This window comes from Astatotilapia calliptera, chromosome 3, assembly GCF_964374335.1.
Source record: "Astatotilapia calliptera chromosome 3, fAstCal68.1, whole genome shotgun sequence".
Classification (NCBI taxonomy): domain Eukaryota; kingdom Metazoa; phylum Chordata; class Actinopteri; order Cichliformes; family Cichlidae; genus Astatotilapia; species Astatotilapia calliptera.
The window spans coordinates 7,769,885-7,794,651 of NC_137424.1; the positions used below are offsets into that span (position 1 = coordinate 7,769,885).

At 42.0% G+C, this 24,767-nt stretch overlaps 1 protein-coding gene across 1 annotated transcript in view; it reads left to right on the forward strand.

Annotated features, from left to right (window-relative positions):
• Positions 1 to 6,655: 6,655 nt before the first annotated feature.
• The window catches only part of LOC145422831 (protein NLRC3-like), a 25,677-nt gene continuing 7,565 nt past the window's right edge, over positions 6,656 to 24,767 (forward strand). Inside the window, exons 1-4 of the mRNA XM_080294682.1 lie at positions 6,656 to 6,773; positions 15,066 to 16,863; positions 17,777 to 17,950; positions 18,233 to 18,400. Coding sequence (XP_080150808.1) covers positions 6,656 to 6,773; positions 15,066 to 16,863; positions 17,777 to 17,950; positions 18,233 to 18,400 — 2,258 coding nt within the window. The remainder of the gene's footprint in view (positions 6,774 to 15,065; positions 16,864 to 17,776; positions 17,951 to 18,232; positions 18,401 to 24,767) is intronic.

Consider the following 24,767-nt stretch of genomic DNA (forward strand, 5'->3'; position numbering starts at 1 on the left):
AGCTGCACATGAAAAAGCTCCTCAAGCAGATCCTGTCAGAGGTTTGTCATCAACAGGAGGAACTGTTCACATCATAGGATGAAGATGCTGTCAGCTGGATGAAGAAGGTTATTTAATGCAAACGTTCACAATGAAGTCAAATTGTTGTCGTGTTGAACAGATTCATGTACTGATCGTCTCCAGAATGTTAGAAGAGCTTCAATGAATCATTAGAAACAACTTACAGCTGCACAGCTGTGTCAAACACATCTGTGTGTCATTGTGGGATTGTTGTGTTTCTACATGTGACACACGTCTAAAACATGCACACAATCTGAACACAAACAGGGACTCATGTGTTCCCACAGCCAGATGCTGAGAGCCATTTCCTTGTAGTCCTGTGTCTACATACATGAACCATTAGATGTTATTGGAATGATTGTCAGCTCTGATAGTTTCATGTGTGTTTAGCTGGACGCTGTTTGATCCTCGACATGTTTAAAGGTGTCCAGTCCTGAGACACTGGGGCTGGAAACAGCTGTGATGTCATTGGACTGTCACACAGACAGAAGTGCATGAAGTGAGCAGCCGAGGAGCCGCTGATGTTTTGGATTCAACAGCATTTGAAAGGTCGACACAGACACATTTGCACACAGAAAGCTGAATCTGTCATATGCCACAGTGAACTCACTGTTCAGTGTTTTTCAGGAAGCTTCTTAACTGCCTCTGCTGCCAAACAAGCAGCTGATGTCCTTGAGAAGAAGCTGAAGAAGTCTTCAACAACAAATACAGGATACCAAAATACCAAAAAGTTCTACTTTGGTTTCATCTGACCACATGACATTCTCCCAATCCTCTGCTGTATCATCCATGTGCTCTCTGGCAAACTTCAGACGGGCCTGGACATGCACTGGCTTCAGCAGCGGAACACGTCTGGCACTGCGGGATTTGATTCCCTGCCGTTGTAGTGTGTTACTGATGGTGACCTTTGTTACTTTGGTCCCAGCTCTCTGCAGGTCATTCACCAGGTCCCCCCGTGTGGTTCTGGGATCTTTGCTCACCGTTCTCATGATCATTTTGACCCCACGGGATGAGATCTTGCGTGGAGCCCCAGATCGAGGGAGATTATCAGTGGTCTTGTATGTCTTCCATTTTCTGATGATTGCTCCCACAGTTGATTTCTTCACACCAAGCTGCTTGCCTATTGTAGATTCACTCTTCCCAGTCTGGTGCAGGTCTACAATACTTTTCCTGGTGTCCTTCGAGAGCTCTTTGGTCTTGGCCATGGCGGAGTTTGGAGTCTGACTGTTTGAGGCTGTGGACAGGTGTCTTTTATACAGATGATGAGTTCAAACAGGTGCCATTCATACAGGTAACGAGTGGGGGACAGAAAAGCTTCTTACAGAAGACGTTACAGGTCTGTGAGAGCCAGAGATTTTCCATGTTTGAGGTGACCAAATACTTATTTTCCACCCTGATTTACGAATAAATTCTTTACAAATCCTACCATGTGAATTCATGGATTTTTTTTCCACATTCTGTCTCTCACAGTTGAAGTGTACCTCTGGTGCAAATTACTGACCTCTATCATCATTTTAAGTGGGGGAACTTGCACAATCGGTGGCTGACTAAATACTTTTTTGCCCCACTGTATATATATATATATATATTTATTTTTTTTACATACATAGTTTTTTGTTGCCTTATGGTTCCAAGCGCTGTCACCAATCTTTGCATTTTGTTATTATCTCATGACACTTGTTTAATCAGCTACCATGTGTATATCCTTGACAGTTTGTATCTCAGAGTTATCAAAGACACTGTGGATAATCATCAAGAGATTGTTGTCCTCTTAATAATGACCTATTTGATTGTTTGTTTTTTCTTCTTCTTACAGATTCTGGTATTTGCCCAAAAGAGAGCTTCACAATTCTTGGCTTCACCTGTGGTAGAAAAATGACTGAAGTTATGCAACACTCTCTAAAATTAAAGCTATGCAACGCTTTAACATGAATGGCGAAGGAGTGCATCTCTTTCACTGTCTCTTCCTGTCCTCTTCTCAGTCTTTGTTGTGGCACCTCTGCTATGTGTTATAGAAAGCACTTGGAATCATGTTCAATACAAAAACACCAAACTCGTGGGATTGCCCTAGCAAGCAGTTGGTAAAAACTAATTAAAACTGATATATTTCAGCTTCACTTTCTAGCTGCAAAAGCACGTTTCTGCAAAAGCATGCAGTTTCCTGTCAGCACTTTTTGGCACAGAGTGTACTCAGAGTTAGGCCTTTCTTATATAAAGCAATATAATCAGCATATAAACATTTAAGATGATAAATTTAAAGCTCAACAGTAACTGCTATAAATATTATAACTACACATGTAGTGCTTTTGCTTAAGTAAATTATGGTTGGGATCATAATAAGAAAACATGTGTTTTTATTTTCTGTGTACCCTGGGTACAGACCAGTATAAATATGGGATTCTTCCCAATAAATGCTGTCTGATAATGCTTCATATTGCATTAAACACTAGATATGTAAGCAAACAAACAAAAACCCATAGAAGCCAGTTTTAATTATTAAATGTGACAATTACATGGAGATGGAAAGTAAACATGCTTATACACGTCTCTGTGATTACAGAAAATCCACACAGATGCTGTCAGAGCAGAGAATCTTTGATTTATCAGAATGATGAATGCAAATGATTTCATGAAATCTCACTCTTGTTCTGGGTTGTAAAATTCACCTGTCCAGTTAAACCGAATCCTTTGCAACACAGTTCTAAGAACCCTACCAACCTCATCCTCAGCTCTCTGCCTGTTGTCCTTTTCAGCTGAGTATTCATCCACATGTGTTTCAACTTCTCTCTCATTTTCAAGCAAATTGCTCAGGCTCTCAGCTTCAGCACAGTTACCATATGGCCACTCTCTGAGGTCTTCTGTGTTCAAGCCAAACAAATTCTTACATGATCTGCAAGGCTTCATTCTGGCACCATCACGGAGACAAAAAGCCTCACACCTGATATTTCCAGGTACTTCAATTGTTCCATCAAAGTAATCTTTCTGGACTGTGTTTGGATAATAGGTCATCACCGCACCAGATACATATTTATGCCATTTGCTAAGACAGGAGGCAGCAATCATAATTTTGCCAGCGTTAGGACCTTTGGTGGACATGGAGACTCCGCAGTACCTTTCTGATTTGTTGGTTTGGGATTTTTGAGAAATGCAGATGGTGGACGAGACGAAAGCTGTTTTTTTATTATTCTCTTCTAAGTCCAAGTCTGTGAGGAGATCTTGCAGACTCTGCTTTATTTGCTCTTCATTCTCTGAGTTATTTTGCAGGACGATCTGAAAACAGTTACAGATCTGGTGTTGCACCTGATTATATAGTTGTTTTTCATAGAAAGTTGATCAACATGTTTGTTTCGCTGCTTGACTTATTTAACTATGCAGGACCATTGGATGCTTTTGGTTTAGACATTTTAAGATAGGGGGTGAAACATGTCACAAAAATCTATTTAATTTTAAATCAATAAGCAAAAATCCATCTTTGTTCTCACTAATTTAGAATTAAATTTGCTAATTGACCTTTTTTTTTCTATTTTGCTATGCCGGGCTGTCAAAACACGCTGAATTTAGAGTCTTTGAGCTTAACAGATCCAGCAGCTACACAGTGACAGCATCATATACGCCTTGAAGACTGTAAGCATCTCCAATAATGAGTCTGTTAGACATTATTTAGAACTAACAAATTCTGAAGCAAGTCTCCAGCTCTCCTGCAGTCTCTGTGTTTGGTGGAGAAGTATAGCTAGAAGCATATGTTGAAGTATAAGGTACAGTATGGATTTTCTTTGGATTTCTCAGTAAAAAAGCACTTTGCATTATACTTTCCTAAAAACTGGAAGTTTGTCAGATTGACTGAAAATGTGAGAAGAGTTATCTTACCATGTCGAGCACACAGGAGAAGGGACTTCGCCTGGGAAGCTGAGTCGAATACAACTTTAAAGGCCTGGGATATCTTCTCATTAAAGAACCCAAAACAAAAGGATTAGGGAAGATTTCTTCTGGAGAAAAGGGGATGTTGTTGATTTTGCCCAGAAACAACATGCTGTGAAGGATCTGTTGAGTGAAAACATATTTGCTTATTGTTAGTAGTGATAAACAGGACTGTCTTAAAAGTGTCAAAGGTAACACACCTCATCCACCAAGTGTTGACTTCCCGGAGTCATGTAAGAGCCCCGAACCATCCTCTTGGTAATCTTGTAGGCATTAGTTTTGAACCTCCTTTGAGAAATTGTTGTCTTCTAAAATGATAATGATCGAGCAGTTAGGGATTTAAAAACACAGGAGATCTGATAACTTTGGCTACAGCAGAGTCTGCAGACATACCTATTTTGCTCTTGGTCGGCCTATTTTAAACATGAGAGACAACATAGTTAGTGAAATGTTGATAACATACAATGACTATCATTGGTGGCTGAAAAGATGCCAGGTAACAAGTGAAAAGCTGCTACTTACCATCGCCACAGTCTAAGAATGAAACAGGAAACACTGAGCGAGTTGCCTCCATCTTAAAGCTGTTGATCATGTGATTTAAAGGAAAGCCACACCCAGCTCTTTCCTGGAATTTTACTCGACTGTAGAAAACTGCTCCATTTGCCCCGCCCACCCATGATCTTTAATATCTACCAAAAACAACCTTTTGGTTGTCAGTAACCAGCCGATCGTTTTCGCGATTAAAAAATGACTTTGTGCGGCGGCGTTCCCACCGCGAGCAGAACTCCGGCTCAAAAACCGCTGTTTTTGAACACTTTTATTTACTTAAGCACTTTAATGGGCTTACTTTGAAACAAAGTGCGATTGAATGATTATTGTTATGTGTTGCCTTGAATTCGGCTATGCTGTCTGTTAGACAGCTGTTTTCCTTTATTGTTGTTTTTGTATTGTTTGTAGCGAACGCTACTGGAATGTATAGATTAAGCTACGTAGCCAAGATAATTAATAATTTAACTGTTGTACATTGGTTGATGATGATTTGCATTGTTACATAGGCTTGCAGAAAAATATATTTGTTTACCGGTAAACTGAATCGAACTTGATGTGCTAATGGACGTTTTTCTGACCTACAGGTCAGGTTTTGTTCCCTCCCTTTGAATTAATCTTCTTCATATTGAAGTGGCGAGCCGGTAGGACCATTCTTTGTTTCCCCTCTTTCCCCCACTTAGCCGTCTTTGGATTACGGACATATTTCCCCATTTGTATGAAGCTGGACTCTAAGGAGGAATACCTTAAAAGTGAACTTTAAAAAGAAGAGGACCAAAAAGGACTTTTGCACAGAAAGATCACAGCATTGATTTATTATTTAATTGTGGGCATTTATGTTGTGTGTTGTGTTAATTATTTTGTTCCATTTCCCCTTTCCTCCATTTATTCAATATATTTTTGGTACAAGATATTGCAGTCTTTGGTCTCATCATTCACACCATCTAGGCTCCATAAAGAACTATTTCTTCTGCGCGTCAGTCAGTAAACTCATCCATTGAAATAAACTAGTCCTTAAATAACTTTGAGTTACACAGTGGCAAATGTAATAGAGAAAGACACAGGGCCACCTGAAATCTGTCGTCCTATCTGATTCAAAACCAACATGTAGGAGAATCTGGAATCTTTGATTTTGAGTTAAAAATAAAATATGGGTAAAATGCAGAAATGTTTTTACTAACATGTACTAACAGAGACTTGGAGGAGAGAGACCTAATGTTTAATAATCCACATTTCACTGTTTTACTCTTTGGTTCAGATGTGGATACTGTATTGTTCTTTCTTTGTGATTGTTTATGTTTAAGTTGTTTGTTGCTGGTTTTTAGTTTGTTTTTTGTCTGTTTGGGAGCTGACACAGTCTCTATGGAGATGGGTTTTTGGGGGGTAGCAGGAGGAGAGAAGCTGCAGAGAGGCGTGTAAGACTGCAACTCTGCTTCCTGGTCCCAACTCTGGATAGTCATATTTTGGGGGGTTTAATAAACTACTACTGCATGATGTAAAGCTGAAGTATGACACAGCTTTATGAACCTCCTGTTATCCTGGTAGACGAGTACAGCAATAAATCTTTTACTTGAACATCTTCTGGCTCCAATAAGCTTTGAAATGTGACCATGAAGTTAGAGACACACTGACTGAAACCCACAGCTGTGACTGTGGATCACATCCACACACAGTGTAGCTGCTGTCTCTGTGTGAGGTCTGTGTATATATGTACATATTTATGCTTATATTCATATTCTCTTATTCCCCTTTATTTGATATCCTAATTCTGTGCTGTGTAAAAGTTTGTCGGTGTTCTGCTGCTACAAACTGGATTTCCTGGAGGATAAACATGAGGGATTCATAAAGTTCTATCTCTCTGTTAAAATCCCCCAAAATAAATGAAATGTGAATTTCAGGCAGACGTGTTTTTAAAAGAGTCTCTTTAATGGAAAAATGTGTTTTTAAAACCAGCCAATAGGAGCGTCTGTGGATATCAGCTGAGGCTGAACTCAGGAACACCATCACATATAAATACACAGAATTAAATCACTAGATAAAAGACGTCATTAAATAAGGATCAAATCAACATGTCAGAGGTCAAAGGTCAGTCAGAAGAGGTGTGGTTAAACACTGGCAGTGCAGTGACCTAATGCAGTTTGGTTACCGCCACGGGAAAAGCCCCGCCCCCTCTGAGCCTCCGCTGTGTCCTCAGCACATCCAGGAGCAGCAGGTCAGAGGGGGCGGGGCCATGTCAGGACTTATTTTAAGTAAAATTTAAAGTGGAGCGACGGCAGGAGTCACACAGCAGTAACCAGCTCTGTCTGCCAGGGTCAAAGGTCAAACAAGTCCTGCAGCTGACCCACACACAGACTTACACTGATCCACAGAGAGTGATGAATCCACACATCACTCGGCTGGAGGAAGCTGGGTTTTGTTAGATTATAATATTATTTTATGCCATGTTAGACCCCTAATTAAAGATTGTGAATTATTATGTAGTTTTAGTTTGCATTATTCTCCTGAATTAGAAGAAGCTGATAACTATTGCATTAGTTAAACTGATGTGCATTATATTAAACTGCTGATTTATTGTGGATGAATGATATTGTTTTATGATGCATTATACTGCTGAGTTATAAGAAATACTGTTTGCAGAAAGTCATCGCCTTATTTGTCTGATTAGAAGAGAACATGCTGGAGTTTTCTGCCCCATCTCAGCAGGAGCAGATAAACAGGGAGCCAAGGTCGTAGCTTAGGCGCTGTGTGAGAGAAAGCATGTGAATGTTTAGGCTTTTATGATAAGGTGGAGGCACCAGAGGCTATAAGAGTTTGAGCAATACTCCACCATTTTGAGATCAGAGGCTGTCTGCATCAGTGTCCATCTCCCACGTGTGTGATCATTAAAATCATCGTTTGACTCAACCCGACCGGACCAGTGTTGTTATTGTGGTTTTTCTCTTGTCTCCATCCCCAATATTTTGAACTCGTAACATTTTCCACACCGTCCAATCAGAAACTAGTGTTGACGCTGAGACCCGTCTCTGTAACAGGAAGTCCATGAACAGGCAGACCCTCTGCAGCAGGCTGACCTGTGACCTCTGAGACAGAGGGAGGAGTTTGTGTCAGCAGGGGGCGCTGCAGCATCGCCTGAGAGCTTTAAGAACAACAGCAATAAACAGGAAGTGAAAGTCACACTTCTGTTGGTGTGCGTTATCAGCAGACCCCACCCTCTGCAGGAAGCTGAGATAAGAAGCAGCCAATCACAGAGCAGAGAGCATGTGACTTCCTGTTCCTGCTGTTACTGTGACAACAGCTCCTGGGACAGAGAGCAGCTTTCTAAAGAGGAAAGATGCTGCTGTCACCCCCGGGTGTCATGTGACCCACCTGATGTACCGATTTAAGACTGTAAGAACAATAATAACAACATGTTTTAGTCAGGTGATCCATGCAGAGCAGATCCATGTGACCAAACACAGCTGGATCACATGTTTCCTCTCCTGGAAACAGAAAGCCTTCATGTATAAAGGCTCATGTACCCACTGAGCCCTGCTCTCAGATCTGTGAGGCTTTAACAAACAACAGTTTAAAGTCATGTTTAGCATCTTCTGTCAGTGTGGAAGGTCACACACTTTCCTGAGTGTTGAACCCTGAACTACTAGCTGTTCATGTCAGCCTGGACATAAATACAGACCTGCCTGCTGTCATAGACCCCAGCACTCACATGTTACTTATAAGTGACTCATATGTATGCATGTATATATTGTGTATGTTGTGCTATTTCTTACTTAGTGTGTTGTGTCTTTGTTCCTGTTTGTGCTGCAGCACTGTAACCTAAATAATTTCCCCTGGGATCAAAAAAGTATTCTGATTGTGATTAAATGAAAGCAGTCAGAGCAGAGGACGGTGATGTAAGGAATGGGATTTTAATCAGCCAGTCTCCTTTAACTCTCAGCATCACAAAGTAATGTGGTAACATCTGGACTGATGTGTTTACTGTCAGCTAGTTTAAATGCTGTAGGCTGCAGCCGCTGCTCTAACACTATAACTGTAACAGGGCTCAGTGCTGCTTCTAACAGTCTGAGCTGCTTCAGGCTTTATTTGTGAGGAGCACAGCAGCTTACAAACACGTGGCTGGGCCTGGACCCAAAGGAGTGTTTGTTAAAGCCTGCAGTGAATCCAGCAGCAGAATGATGGAAATGCAACACAGCAATGATGAAGAGGAGCAGCATTAAAGCCAAAGTCCAGTTCATACAGTTAGGTCCATAAATCAAATAAGGGAAAATAAAAAGTTGTTGGATGCACCTGTCTGCACCCTTAATGCTCTCTGGTCGCTATGGTAACGCGTAAACATTTCTTTCAAAATAAGACACACAACTACAACACGGGAAAAGACCCAGGGAAACGAAGTTAACGATAAAAACCCTGAAAACCATTGTTGGATTTATATTTTATCATTGTCATTGTTATTGGGGAATATCTAACCATATATGCTTAGAGGTGTAGAACCAATTGTGTAATGATAGTAGTCTTTAAAGACTTTGTGTGACTCCAGAGTGCTCTGGCATTCACACCCACGTCCTGGGATCATGGGAGAGGTGCTACCTTCTTATTGTTTTGTGGTAGGATGTCTGTTTTAGTCTAAGTGCCTTTTGTTTAGATGAACTGCTGGACTTCCAGACCAGCAGGTTTAGGGAAGTCGTTTATGGGGTCACACTCTGACTCCACACACACACACACACACACACACACACACACACACACACACACACACACACACACACACACACACACACACACACACACACACCTACATAACATACAGACTGGTACCTTTGTTCACGTGTATGTTAATGAACCTATGTATGTTCATGTAACCTAAATAAAAGAACAGTGTTACGAGGGAACGGACGAGAGCGACTGTGGTCAAGCGAAGGAACGGCATTGGTCCAGGTCTCTCCCGTGCACGAGAAACATAAAGAACTACTCGTGTCTTGCTTTGCTGTGTAGCTGGATTGAACGATCCAGCGAACAGGTTTATGCTACAAACCTATCAACCATCAATTTCACACCGAGCCTCGACTCTCACGGCCCGGTACCAAACGACTCACGGACCGGTCCGTGACCCGGGGGTTGGGAACCGCTGAGTTAACGCATGAGTAGTTCAGGGCTGCACGTCATTTTCATTGTTAATATCTTTGTGAAAAGCACATTGATGTGAAAATCTTCATGAGAGTCAGAGGCCCTACAACACGATTAAAGATTCATTCAAAAGAAAATCACAAGTTATTATCATCTTCAGAACATTTCATTAAACATTAGAGACAGACTGCTGAGTACATCTCATCTCTATCCAAACAACCTACAGTCCACAAACACATCATGAACCAGTGCTCTGGGCTGTGGTCTGTCCCCAGTTACATGGATCAGCTGGTTCCCTGGAGGTGACTGCTGCTGTGGTTTGGAGCGGATGAATAAACCTGAACTGAATCAGGTGTCCAGTTACTTTTGGTCCCTTTAAACCAGGCTGTCACATGTTCAGCATGTGAAACTCCTCCTCCGTGAAAACGGGTGTGGGTCACAATCAGCCAAGGTTTTGGGTGAACCCATTGTGAGATCTAGCCCCACGCTATCATGTGATTTCCTGTGATCAAATGTCCCAGGATGTGAGTGGGCGTTAAGACGTCCATGTCCCTCTTCAAGCAACTTAAAGAAGTCCAGACGCTTTTCTTTCCAAGCTCCTTCAACAACATCATTCATAGAACAACTTCCAGCTTCATTTGCTCGGCTACAGTTTGGATGGATTTGCATTTAAAGATGCAACAAGACTAAAATGGTTAGGGTCAGGAGGTCAAAGGTCAGAGCTCCTGTGGGTCTGAGGGCGGCCTCACGCTGGAGAAGGATGAAGGAGTCTGACCTGAGCCAGTGTTTGACATGAACACATCAGCACTGCTGTCAGTGAGCCTAACGACAGCCGTTAGCATCATTTCAGTGTTTCAGTCATAAAAACACTTCCTGTCTCTGTGGTGGTTACAGTGACATCATGCAGTTTGTGCTTTGACCTCCAGAGGGCGACAAATCAGCACAGACAGAGAGCTCCATTCAAACTTTGCTGCCATCAGGAATAATTCTTCAAATATAATCATCAGTGTTTGAGCAGTTATGATATCAGGGACAATCTAGACATGTGTGACAATACTGAACATGTCACATGACACACCTCAAACATCATGTGATCCACTCTCAGTCTGCACTTTCATTCATGACTTCAACAGGTTGAAATGAGCTTTGAAGAAACATTCAGTGAAATAAATCTTTCATGGATTCATGTGAGCAGCAGATGAACTTTGTACCAACAACATCTTCAATAACAGAGTCTGAATGAAGCTCAGGTGTTGATGCTGCTCACTGATTGGACGCTTGCTTTCAGCTCTGCTCTCAGTCTTTACTGCACAGGTGAAGGTAGAAAGTGTGACTGGATCTATAGACTGGAAACAGAGAAACATGCTGAACATTTGAAGCTTTGCAGCAGAAATGTTCATGTTACAAATACAGCAGAGCTGATCTGGGATCAGTGTGTTCACACCTGCAGCTACAACAAGGTTTCATGTCTCCACACGTCAGCATGTGAACTTTACTCTGACTCAGTCTGAGCAGTCAGACGGCATATTTTTAAAGTTAACACATCAGCACACACAGAGCTGAGCCCCTCCCACCTGTGCTGAGTTTCAGGTGGAGCCCCGCCTCCTTCCAGGAAGCAGCTCACCTGTGTGTCCGTGTTTAGTGTCCAGGTGTGGAGTGGAGCTTGTTGTTGGTGTGAAGAAACTGTAAGTTTGCTTTGTTTCCTCCTTTAACAGTTTGTCTTTAGGAACTTTACTGTTTGTTCAGCTCGTGTTTGATTTCTTCACACAACAAACTGTGTGTGTTTGTATTTCCGGTCTCTCCATTAAAGTCAGTGTGTAATGTTTCCTGGCTAACATCAGCTGTGTGCAGCTTAGTTCAGCACAAATCTGCCGCTCCATAGTTCACGGTAACGGACTCACAGCTGGACCAACGAGGCCGAGTGTGTCCGCCACTCTGAGCTACGTTCGTGTTTGTGTACTTGTAGTTTGTACTTTGAGTTCACTCAGAGCCCACAGAGGACGCAGCGTACGTGATGACGTCACAGCCCTTTACCTCCTTTACTGTCACTGTGATTAATATTTACACACGAGACACCTGCAGAGCTCTGACGCTAAGCTAGCACACAGCATGCTAACGCTAAGCTAACGCTAAGCTAACGCTAAGCTAACGCTAAGCTAGCCAAGAACCCAGAGTGAGTTAAAGCTGAGTAAACACTGACCCCAGACCAGCACCGTGATAAAGTGAGCTGCTGCTGCTGAACTTGAACAGGTAACAAAGTGATGAGCAGTCAGGCTGCAGGTTTCTACCTGTTCATGTTTCTACAGTAGAATCACTTTGAAGTGTCTTTGTGCTGTTTCATCTTTGATTTGTGTTCATAAACACTCAGAGAAACATCACGTGACCTCATCAGGATCTGTGTTGGTGTGTGGGGCTGTACCTCAGCTTTATGTTGTTACATGCTCATTTGTTCATTTTAACATCAAAGTAATGTTATGAGGAGTAATGAAGTAACGTACTCCATTACTTTTAATTAAAGTGTTCTGTGTAATATGTGTAATAATGACTGTTTTGAGTAATGACCAACACTGATCACAACAAAGAGGAAATGCCTCCAACATGCACAAACATTTGAGCCACAACATGCAGTTAATGTGCACAAATGTCTTTGATATGCTGCTCAGTGATGGTGGTGACTGTCAGAGCAGAGCTACTGAGAATCAATAAGTAATATCAATGATGGGATCAGAATCACTAAATTCTTCTCATCCCTGTCAGTATCATACATGTGCTGTATAATGTGATAAATGTAGAGGTGCTGGCTGTTCTCTCACTCTGCTGTTTAGCTGTAAAGGACGCCTCCCTGCCTTTGTCTCATTCATGACCTTTAATAGTCTCTTCTAACATGCAGAGATCTGTATGATCTGTTTCATAGAGTCTAACCAGCCTGTACAGGTAACAACAACAGTCACTGCATCACTGACACACAAACGTCATCTCTGTCAATAACAACATTCATACATGGAATAAAAACACATCAGTGGATCATTGCTGGAGCTGATGTTTGTGCTCCTGGTGCAAAGGCTCTCAGTTTCCTCCTTGAAATAACAGCAGTGGTGGGTCAGCGACATGCTTTCTTTCCCTCTCAGGTTTAAATATCTGGGACTCTCCACCGTTTGGTTTTAGAGCTGAAGAAGCTTCTCAGATGAAACGTCTTCCAGAAACTTAAAGACGTCTCTTTTCTCTCCAAGCTCCTTAGATCACATGACCTGGATGACTGAACCTACAGACATATTGACCTGGTTTCATGGTCACATGACAGGTCAGAGGTCAGCGACTGTAACTCAGTTACTCCTGTTAATGTGAACTCACTGAGTGTTTGTGGTTTACCTCTCAGACTGACTGAAGATGATGATGGAGGAAGAGGAGGACAGAGCAGAGTCTGCAGGGTCCAGCTGTCCATCTGTGAGGAGTTACTGGTCCAAAGATCGAAATCCAGAGTTCAGTGGTGAACCTGGAGCAACGAGGTCAGAGAGCTGAACTCACTGAGTAACAGAAATAATTCTGCACTGACATTATAATCAGTGTTGACTCTGGTTGATTGTCTGACTGTGTTTGTGAGCTGAGAGGAAATGAAAATGAGTTTGTAACAAAAATCAGTTTTGTCCAGTTTTCCTGTAAAAAGCTGAACTCTAATCTAAGAGGATGTTACTGACAGGAAACAGCTGCATTATCTGCAGTCTGTGTGATCACAGCTGCTTCAATCATGTTTGTGTCTGCAGAGGTCAGAGGTCACAGTCTGCAGGGTCCAGCTGTCCGTCTGTGAGGAGTGACCGGTCCAAAGATTATAATCCACACTTCAGTGGTGAACCTGGAGCAACGAGGTCAGAGAGCTGTGATGAGCTGTGATGACTCCTTTACATGTTTGTGTTTCCTGGATAAATATGACCTGAAACATCCTCAGATTGTTACAAAGATTCATTAAAAAGAAAACAATGAAAGAGAAAAGATCCAAATGTTCGACTTGGTCATTTGCTGTTTGAGGACAGTGATGCTCATATCTGTGGGGAAAGTGTGACCTGAGTGGGTTCATGTTTGTCTTTAAAGAACAGAGCTGCTCTGATTCTCTTTGTGTCTGATCTGTTAAACAGTCTGAGAGGTCACACAGAGACCCAGCAGCTAAAGCCTGGATCATACTGGCTGCTGTTACTCCATCAGGACAACACTGAACCACAGTGGTGTGGATGTAGTGGATAAATCCCACCATACTGATGCTCAGAGTTAACCACAGGGAACAAAACCAGATGTTACCTTCAGATTGTGACCTTTGGAGTGGACGATGCAGATTTCAATAGAGAATAAATGTTGTTGTTTTTCAGCTGTGAAGAAAGAATCTAATTTTCTGAACTTAAGAATTTATGATGCTGGAAACAACATGGAGACTATAACACAACATTTCCACTGTGTTCATAGAATGAATGTAAAACTGTCAGACATTCATTAAATATGCAAAATGTCTACAGAAGCATCAGAGGGTCAGACGTGAAGCACTCAGTGATTTTGATCAAATGACTCATCAGTTATTGATCTGTACTACACTGATCTACCACGTTAGTAAAGCTGGTGTTCTGGTGGTGGAGGGAGACTCGGATCATGTTCTGGTTTTGGAGCAGTGATCTGCTGATGGTTCAGTTTAATGAGCTTCTTCAAAATCATCCCTGACATCACCACTGAAAGGACGTCCATGAAAACAGACTGAAAATTACTGATATGTTCACAATCTGAGAGTTTAAAACTTGACAGACTTGATTCAGATGAAGTTATTTGAGCAGAAACTCCTGGATCTTTATCCTGTGTTGATCTGATCCTTCATGGTTCCTCCACAGAGTGGAGCAGCAGAGCTCAGAGGTTCCCAGTGGTCAGTCTGCCCAGCAGCATCAAACACAGCTGGACTCCATATTTATGGTCTGTACATGTACAACAACTACTGTTACATCTGTTCTGTTCACGGTCATCTCCATGCTGCTCTTTGTAGACCAGTGGATCGTCAGTGTGTCCAACATGGATCTGATGTTTGGCTCCATGATTTCAGTCTGATTGGCTCATTCATAAATATTCTGTTCCAGCTGCTGGAGGACAACATCATCACTTTTGTGAAGAACGAGCTGAAGGAGATCCAGAAGGTTCTGAGTCCAGATTACCCAGAATGCTTAGAGAGTCAGAGGAGCAGCAGCAGAGAGGCATTTGTGAAGATCACAGTGGACTTCCTGAGGAGAATGAAGCAGGAGGAGCTGGCTGACCGTCTGCAGAGACGTAAGAGGATTTATCTAAAGATTTAAGCTGCTGGATAAATGAACATTTTCCAGAGATGGAAGATGGAGCAACATGTTTTAAAGATTAGTTCTTTTTGGAATTGAGTGTTTATTTTTCTTCTCATTCAGAGCTTCAAGCTGCAGTTTGTCATCGTAACCTTAAATCCACCCTGAAGAAGAAGTTCCAGTGTGTGTTTGAGGGCATCGCTAAAGCAGGAAACCCAACCCTCCTGAATCAGATCTACACAGAGCTCTACATCACAGAGGGAGGGACTGCAGAGGTCAATGATGAACATGAGGTCAGACAGATTGAAACAGCATCCAGGAAACCAGACAGACCTGAAACAACCATCAGACAAGAAGACATCTTTAAAGCCTCACCTGGAAGAGATGAACCAATCAGAACAGTGCTGACAAAGGGAGTGGCTGGCATTGGGAAAACAGTCTTAACACAGAAATACAGCCTGGACTGGGCTGAAGACAAAGCCAACCAGGACATCCAGTTCATATTTCCATTCACTTTCAGAGAGCTGAATGTGCTGAAAGAGGAAAAGTTCAGCTTGGTGGGACTTGTTCATCACTTCTTTACTGAAACCAAAGAAGCAGGAATCTGCAGCTTTGAAGACTTCCAGGTTGTGTTCATCTTTGATGGTCTGGATGAGTGTCGACTTCCTCTGGACTTCCACAAAACTACAATCCTAACTGACCCTAGAAAGTCCACCTCAGTGGATGTGCTGCTGATAAACCTCATCAGGGGGAAACTGCTTCCCTCTGCTCGCCTCTGGATAACCACACGACCTGCAGCAGCCAATCAGATCCCTCCTGACTGTGTTGGCATGGTGACAGAGGTCAGAGGGTTCACTGACCCACAGAAGGAGGAGTACTTCAGGAAGAGATTCAGAGATGAGGAGCAGGCCAGCAGGATCATCTCCCACATCAAGACATCACGAAGCCTCCACATCATGTGTCACATCCCAGTCTTCTGCTGGATCACTGCTACAGTTCTGGAGGATGTGCTGGAAACCAGACAGGGAGGACAGCTGCCCAACACCCTGACTGAGATGTACATCCACTTCCTGGTGGTTCAGGCCAAAGTGAAGAAGGTCAAGTATGATGGAGGAGCTGAGACAGATCCACACTGGAGTCCAGAGAGCAGGAAGATGATGGAGTCTCTGGGAAAACTGGCTTTTGATCAGCTGCAGAAAGGAAACCTGATCTTCTATGAATCAGACCTGACAGAGTGTGGCATCGATATCAGAGCAGCCTCAGTGTACTCAGGAGTGTTCACACAGATCTTTAAAGAGGAGAGAGGACTGTACCAGGACAAGGTGTTCTGCTTCATCCATCTGAGTGTTCAGGAGTTTCTGGCTGCTCTTCATGTCCATCTGACCTTCATCAACTCTGGACTCAATCTGCTGGAACAACAACAAACAACCTCCCAGAAGTCTGAAACAGGAGATTCTGCAGAGAAACACTTCTACCAGAGTGCTGTGAACAAGGCCTTACAGAGTCCAAATGGACACCTGGACTTGTTCCTCCGCTTCCTCCTGGGTCTTTCACTGCAGACCAATCAGACTCTCCTACGAGGTCTGCTGACACAGACAGGAAGTAGCTCACAGACCAATCAGGAAACAGTCCAGTACATCAAGAAGAAGCTCAGTAAGAATCTGTCTGCAGAGAAAAGCATCAATCTGATCCACTGTCTGAATGAACTGGATGATCGTTCTCTAGTGGAGGAGATCCAACAGTCCCTGAGATCAGGACGTCTCTCCACAGGTAAACTGTCTCCTGCTCAGTGGTCAGCTCTGGTCTTCATCTTACTGTCATCAGAAGAAGATCTGGATGTGTTTGACCTGAAGAAATACTCTGCTTCAGAGGAGGCTCTTCTGAGGCTGCTGCCAGTGGTCAAAGCCTCCAACAAGGCTCTGTAAGTAAATCTGTGATCATGTTTATTTTTAAAATGTTGATTAAAAGTGGTCATAGATTTCTTCCATGACAGATCCATGTCCTAAAACCATGAGACAGCGTAGTTGTATAGTATAAAAGAAAAAAGGAGAACTTTTGACTACAATATTGTAACTTGAATGAACTTTTGAAACAGCCTTTAAACATAAAATTTATGAACAGAATCGGTGACAAAGGGCAGCCCTGGTGGAGCCCATCACCCACCGGACTTATTACTATCCAACGTATTGCCGGCTATGCCAACCAAGCTCTTGCAATGGTTGTAAAAGGATCGAATGGCCATAAAATGTTTCTCAGTTTTATTATTTTCAGTCACATCTGTTTTTGATTATTAACTGAATATTTTAAAATTCAGGCTTTTTATGTTATACAAAACATCATATTTTCTTATGATGTCTTGTATTGTTTCTGAAGGAATAGTTTTCATCAGTATCGCAGATACCAGCCTGAATTTTACTTTGTATTGGATCAGAAAGGAAATCAGTGGCATCACACATCACTTACAGCAACTTCAGTACCTCTTCATTTTAATAAACTGGGGGGAGTTGCACCAAGATTCAGTATGAGATAAAGAATTATTTTTAACTGTAAGGTTGGAGAAATCTGTTGTTGGAAATTGGAAGAACAGGTCATCTTAAAAATCACTGCATTGTAGTTTTATTCAGGCCCCTTCAATCTGTGATCGCTGTTGCTTTGCATTGTAAATGCTACTATTACAAAAGTCACAAATATTAGTGTATGTGTGTGTTGTTGGGTAATAAACCAAAAGAACAGAATCTACCAGCACCTCACTGATTTCTGCTTAAAAACAATAAAAAAGCAATAAAGCTCTGATTTGTTTGGTTGATCTTGTCTCCCTTCCACCTTGATTTCAGACTGAGTGGCTGTAACCTGTCAGACAGAAGCTGTGAAGCTCTGTCCTCAGTCCTGAGCTCCCAGTCCTCCCATCTGACAGAGCTGGACCTGGGTAACAACAACCTGCAGGATTCAGGAGTGAAGCTTCTGTCTGCTGGGATGAAGAGTCAATACTGCAAACTGGAAACGCTGAGGTCAGATCAAGCAATATCGATTTTTTTTTCATCAGTTAACATCATTTAATCAATTTCATTTGGAAAAAATTAACATTGAGCCAGTGTATGTTTTTTTTCTTTTTTAATGAATCCATCCAAATCACACTAAACTGCCACATTTGTCTTTTGTAACATGAGGCAATAAGGATTCCAGCATGTCCTGAAACAGTGTTGAAATATTGTAAATGTAGTAGCTCCTCATGGCACCATGAATATACTTTAACACAAGTGTTTCATGTCTTCTTGTCATCCTTTCTTCAGACTGAGTGGCTGTAACCTGTCAGACAGAAGCTGTGAAGCTCTGTCCTCAGTCCTGAGCTCCCAGTCCTCCCGTCTGACAGAGCTGGATCTGGGTAACAACAACCTGCAGGATTCAGGACTGAAGCTTCTATTTTCTGCAGTGGAGAGTCCAAAGTGTACAATTCTCAGGTCAGGATTCAGTCTTTTCTGATGATGATTTAAAACCTGAGTCAGGTCGATAAATGGCTTACTCATTTACAACAGACATGATTTGTCAAATCACCTTATATCTAACCCAAAGGTCCTGTGTTTTACTACTTTGATTTTTTAGTAAAACACAGGACCTCTTAATATTTATCTAAGAGACCATATATAATTTTTTCCCCTGGATCATGTGTGTACCCTCCTGGTTGGAGCTCCAGCAGCCTGTATCAGTGAATGGGACTTTAAATGAAATTGCTGCCCCTGTCAGGAAGAGGTCTGAGTGACACACAAAACAGAAAATATGAGCACTGCATGTGTCTGAGGCTACTCAGATACAGACCTGAATGAGACACTAACTTTGTCTCTGAGAGATAACTTTTATTATTAAATACACTTCATTTCTCATCTGTGTAGAGAATGTAGAGTTTGACATGCTAATATTACAAAATGAAAAATCACACTGAGTCACAAAGAAATTGTTTTGGAGTATTTATGGTTCAGCTGATGAAATTGTTCAAACAAACCAGTAATTTACACCGAAACAGCACAAGTGAAACTTTTTCGAGGGACTTACACTAAGCTTGTCCTGGTACACCTGTAGAGCCCAGCTTCTATGGACCATGAGCTTAAGTTCTGTGCTGCTCTGATTTATTGCCCGTGCTGTCTTTCAGTTCAGCTTTGTCGAGTCTCTGGTAGGATTTCTTTTACATGACCTGTGTAAAAACAAAACAGGAAACACATTAAGCTGAAGTAAGATGCACAATTTGAAAAATGGGGCACAAAAAATGTTGCTGCTTTCTGGAAAGTGCGTCTAAGAAGACCCAATGGAGAAAGTGAAGAGAAAAATCAAAGATTAAGAAGAAGAAAATGGCAGAGGCAGTTTCTCTTGGACTGCCTGCAGATGGGGTGAGACTCTAGAAACAGGGATGATTGGAGAAAATGCAAAGAGGCCATAGGATAAACCAGGAGATGAATACTCTGGTGTTCTGGGGATAGTGGGAGTGAGAGGGAGAGATGCCAGTAAATGATTTCAAGGATAAATTTGAGAGAATCAGAGCTAAGAAACCAAAGCAAGTGGGGAACTACAAACATATGGACAGACTCATAATTAGGCCAAAGACACATTAAAGCAATTATTACAGGTTTAGAAACAGGGATGGATATGAAGGAGCTTAGCATGAATTTGCATTGAGGAAAGAATAGCAACGAGCATCAGAGGAAACAGTTAGGAAAACTAAAAGGATGTACTGGCAGGAATACTGCAGTACTTTAGGAAGAACTACCGTATTTCCCGGACTACAGAGCGCACCTGAATATTAGCCGCACAAGCTAAAATCAGGGGAAAATCCTGTTTTGTACATACATTAGCCGCACCTGACTAAAAGCCGCAGGTGTTTCAATGTTGACTTATCATATGTAAGAGAATATGCACAAAGCGAATTGTCAGGAAAGAGACGGCTGTTTGGAGACACACCCCTTTTATTAATATTTTGAAAAACAAGTTATGGGTACATATTTGCATAACTTTTTAGGTATATGTACAAGTAGCGGTAATTACAAGTACAAAACATGTACTGTGCTTCATAAATGAGTAACAAATGTAGTACATAACAATAACCTGCAGCACACCAGAACAATTGATTCGGACTAGCTTTTAGGCTCAGGTGCAGTGACACGGCTTTAACAAGAAGAAAAGTCAGTCATTCACCACCATCTTCCTGCGCACTAAAACCACCAAAGTCCTCTTCTCCAGTGTCGGAAACAAACAGGCTCAGGGTGGCTTCGTCATCCACTCTCAGCTTCTTTCTTTCGTTGTCACTTTCAAAACCAAAGAAATCCTCGTTGTCAGTGTCAGAGTCGAACACCCTCAGAAGGGCCGTGGCGGTGTCCTCCTCTCCATCATGCAGCATTCAGCCCTTCGAAATCTGTTGGTGATCGTGGATGTTTTCACACTTTTCCACGCTGTCAGAATCCAATGGTGGAGTTGGGCATAACTTGCTTTTTGCAAGTTTATCGCCGCTCATCATCCAGGCCTCCAGCTGAACGGGTAGCGCTACTTTGAAGTTTGTTTTTCGCGCTACCTCGTACTGCACTACGTTGCCTGACGGATGGACATGTGACCAACATACCACTCTTGAACCCCGATCCTTCCGCCAGGCAACGTAGTGCCGTACAACAGCGGAACAAACAAAACAAATCCGCTCATGGACAATCCATAGAAAAGCCGCACCTGACTAAAAGCCGCAGGGCTCAAAGCTTGTGCAAAAAGTAGCGGCTTATAGCCCGACAATTACGGTACACCAGTTCAGAATGTGTGGAGTACAGTTAAGAACATGAATGCAGACAGGAAACAACAGCAGCTGTTGTAAAGTAAATTCAAACTCCTTCATTAAATGCAGCTGGTTGAGTTGAAAACAATGGAGAATGATTGTGTTACGTTGTTTATTCTCTATAGAAATGGAGCAGGAGTGCATGCAGAGCTGGACGTGGGCTGTATATACATGCGTGTATCTGTTTTGTCTGTGAGCAGAGAAAACAAAGCGTTGGAAATGTCATATTGAAATGTTAAATCAGGAAAATCCTGGAGAAGAGGATAGTTCTAATGTTCAGTTTGTAATGTTGAATTCAACACAGCTCTTAAATGCATAAAAATGACTTCACCTGACGTCAGACTGAGCAATCGGATTAGCTACTGATATTGATTTAACCCTTTAAGACCTACCATAGAACCAAGTCCGCCAGAGCTTATATTATATTTTTACATGCTGTAGAGCCATTTTTGGGAGCATTTCAAGTTGCTATACATCAATACAACCATTACAGCCTAAATTTTAATAATATGTATGTATTAAGTGCATAGTAATTACATAAATTGCAAAAAAGTGCAATAAACTACAAAAAAATTGAAAATCGTTTTTGTTTTTTTAACATATATTTCTAGTTAGAGAAATTTAAGAGGCTTGTCCCTCAAAACTGTAAATACAAAAAAGTTGCACAAAATAGTTTCCCACCTCAGGAAATTTATTTTGAGTGCCTTCATAGTTTTATTTTTGAAATACACCAATTTTTATATACTGCAGGAAAAACGAAAATAAATATTATACTGCAAATTTGCAAAATAACAGCATATGCATCAAAATAAACTATTTCCAGCAGAGCAATATGAGTCCTAAGCATATGTGGAAGGAAACTGTAACCTAGGACAAGCTGATGGCATAAGATGTAAATACAACTCCTCAGGTTTCATATGCAAAAAAAATTATTGCGCTAGCTCATGTGATTACAGTGCTACCGGGATTTAAAAATAGTTGCGCAAAACGGAGTGTGCCCACTCTGACCAGTTTTAAAGGATTAAAGCAAGAAAATATGGTATTAGCATTAGATGCCAATTCCTATTAACCTTAAATTAGCATTACCTGCTAATGGCAGTCTACTTAGCATTAACTCCTCACTAATGTAATGCTAATTCACCCCGCCTTTCGCCCTATGACAGCTGGGATAGGCTCCAGCGCCCCCCGCGACCCTGAAAAGGATAAGCGGAAGCGAATGGATGGATGGATGGATAGACGTAGGTGCTAATGGCGGCCTACTTAGCATTAGCAGCTCAGATGTTGTAATGCTAGGGAAAAGAGTGTTAGCATTAGCCGTTCACAATGTTATAAAGTTAAGGGAAATAGTGTTAGCATTAGCTACTCACATTGTTAAAAAGTGTTAGCATTAGTGCATAATGCTAATTCATGTCAAATTAGCATTAGTTAATAACGGCAGCCTATTTAGCATTAGCAGATAATGTTGACCTTGGCCCACTGGAAAAGTTAAGAACTAAAGATTTAGGAGTGTTTCTCGATAGCTCTTTCTCATTTGAGAAACAAATGAATTCTGTTATTAAAACCAGCTGTAAGGTTTATATTGTTGATTGTCATTTATGGTTAGAAATATTTACTCATATATGCTTAGAGTTGTATAATCGATTGCATGATGATAGAGGTTTGATCCTTAGTAGTCTGTAAAGACTCTGTGTGCCTTCCAGAGTGCTCTGGCATGCACACACCACTTGGGGCCATGAGAGAGGTCGTACCCTCTCTTACTGATTTATGGTGTAGGACAGGGGTCTCAAACTCAATTTAGCTGGGGGCCGCTGCAGGCAGAGTGTGGGTGAGGCTGGGCCGCATTAGGTTTTCCACAAGAAAGGCATGGTTAAAAAAATTCCAATCCTCTCAAATCTCTTTATTTTTATTTTTTAATACAAAATATGAAAAATAAATAAACAAATTAAGAATTAATAAGAAAATAAATCAATCTGTAATACATAAATAAAATAATAATAAGATATTTTTAGTCAGTGAACTTGTGTGTATCTTTCAGGCTTCTATATCTGCTGTATTTAGATTGAAATGTCTGTATTAACAGTTCTATAACCTTCTTCTGAACATGAATGGAACACTGTAGAAAATGAACTGTTCTTCTGAACATGGCTTCTCTTGCCTACTCCTTGCTGCTAGAGACTGGCAGCGTTTCCTCTCGCATAGCCGAGCCAGATTTGGCCGGAGGGAGGAAGCAGTTGCGACCCTCAGTATGTCTTGAAGATGATCATCCGTAAGTCTGGACCTGTACTTGGACTTATTGAAGTTCAAAGTGGAGAAGAGCTTTTGGCACAAGTATGTGCTACCAAAAAGGCACATGGTCCGCTTGAACATTCGGGAAAGCCGAGGGAAACTAGGGCTCAAGTCTCTCAAAAATTGTCCAAGCTTGTCTGCTTTTCCACTCACCTCCCTGAACTTTGCTTTGAGTTCAGAGTTGCACTGCAGCTCAATGAGCTCCATTTGAAGCACAGAAGGGGCATCTTGCACATCAAAGGAGAAGGGGTCCGCAAAAATGTGAAAGGTGGCTCTGTGTGTCTTGAAGTCAGCAAATCTGTGATCAAATTCCTCCTGTAGCCTCAAAATGACATCAACATACTCGTCAGCACTGAATGGTGTGTCTGCATCCACGAGTGCCTTGCATGCTGGGAAATGGCAAAGGTTTGTCTGAGAGAGCTGAGCTTTCCAGAGCGCCAGTTTTGTGGAGAATGCTCTCACGTTGTCATAGGCAGCACTGACAAGTTGCCCCTGGCCTTGTAACGTCTTGTTCAGTACATTAAGCTCATGTGTCATATCAACAAGAAGAGCTGAGTCCATGAGCCATTTGGGATGAGTTAGCACAGGAACACTAACTCCATCCTTCTCCATGAAGGCTTCACTTCTGCTCTCAACTCAAAAAGTCTCTTTAATACATTTCCCCTGCTGAGCCAACGTACCTCAGTGAAGTCGAGCACATCCCCATATTCTGACTCCATTTCCTCTAAAAAAGCACAGAACCTTCAGTGCTTTAAGCCCCTGGATCTGATTTGGTTGATGCATTTCACAACAATAGACATCACATTGTCAAACTTCAGGCATTTGCTGCAAAGGACCTGCTGATGGATGATGCAGTGCAGAGCAATGGCCTCCTCCACGCCTTCCTCTTCCAGTTTGTTTTGTGCCACCAGTCCATGTTTCCTCCCTGTCATTGATGGCGCTCCATCTGTTGTTATTCCAACAAACCTCTTCCATGGCAAACCAACATTCTCAATGGCATCACACAGCTTGTAAATATCTGCTGAGCGGTGGTCTGGCCATGCATTGGAATTACTGTGAGCAGCTCCTCCATCACTTCAAAACTGTCATCAACACCACAGACATACATTGGGAGCTGGGCAGTGTCGGTGATGTCTGTGGTCTCATCAAGAGCGACTGAGTATACACTGAAACATTTGGCTTTCTCACACAGTTGGTCATAAATGTCACTTGACAGGTCAGAAATGCGATCTGCTGCGGTGTTGGCAGAAAGGCTGATGTTGCTAAACTGACCTTTCTTTCCCGGACAGACTATATTTGCAGCCTGCAACATGCACTTTTAGACAAATGCACCTTCTGTGAATGGCTTCCCTGCTTTAGCAATCATCTCACTAACCACGTGGCTCCGACTGCTGCATTATTCTCTTTGGTTGCTTTCTTGGAGAAATCTTGCTGCCTCAGTAGATCTGTTTTAAGACTGGCAACCCGGTTCGCTCTCTCGTCTCCCTGGTATTTTGCATCCAGCTCAGCATGTCTAGTTGTGTAATGACGTTTCAAATTGTATTCCTTGTGCAGCGCAACTTTCTCTGTGCAAATAAGACAGGTCGGGGTGCCCCTGTGCTCAACAAAGAAATATTGCATTTCCCACTTTTCCTGAAATTGTCGGTGCTCATCACCAACCTTTCTCTTCACCGCAGGCTTTGAAAAAGACATGTTTGGGGCTATGTGACATTTATAATTCTACTTGGTGTCACTGT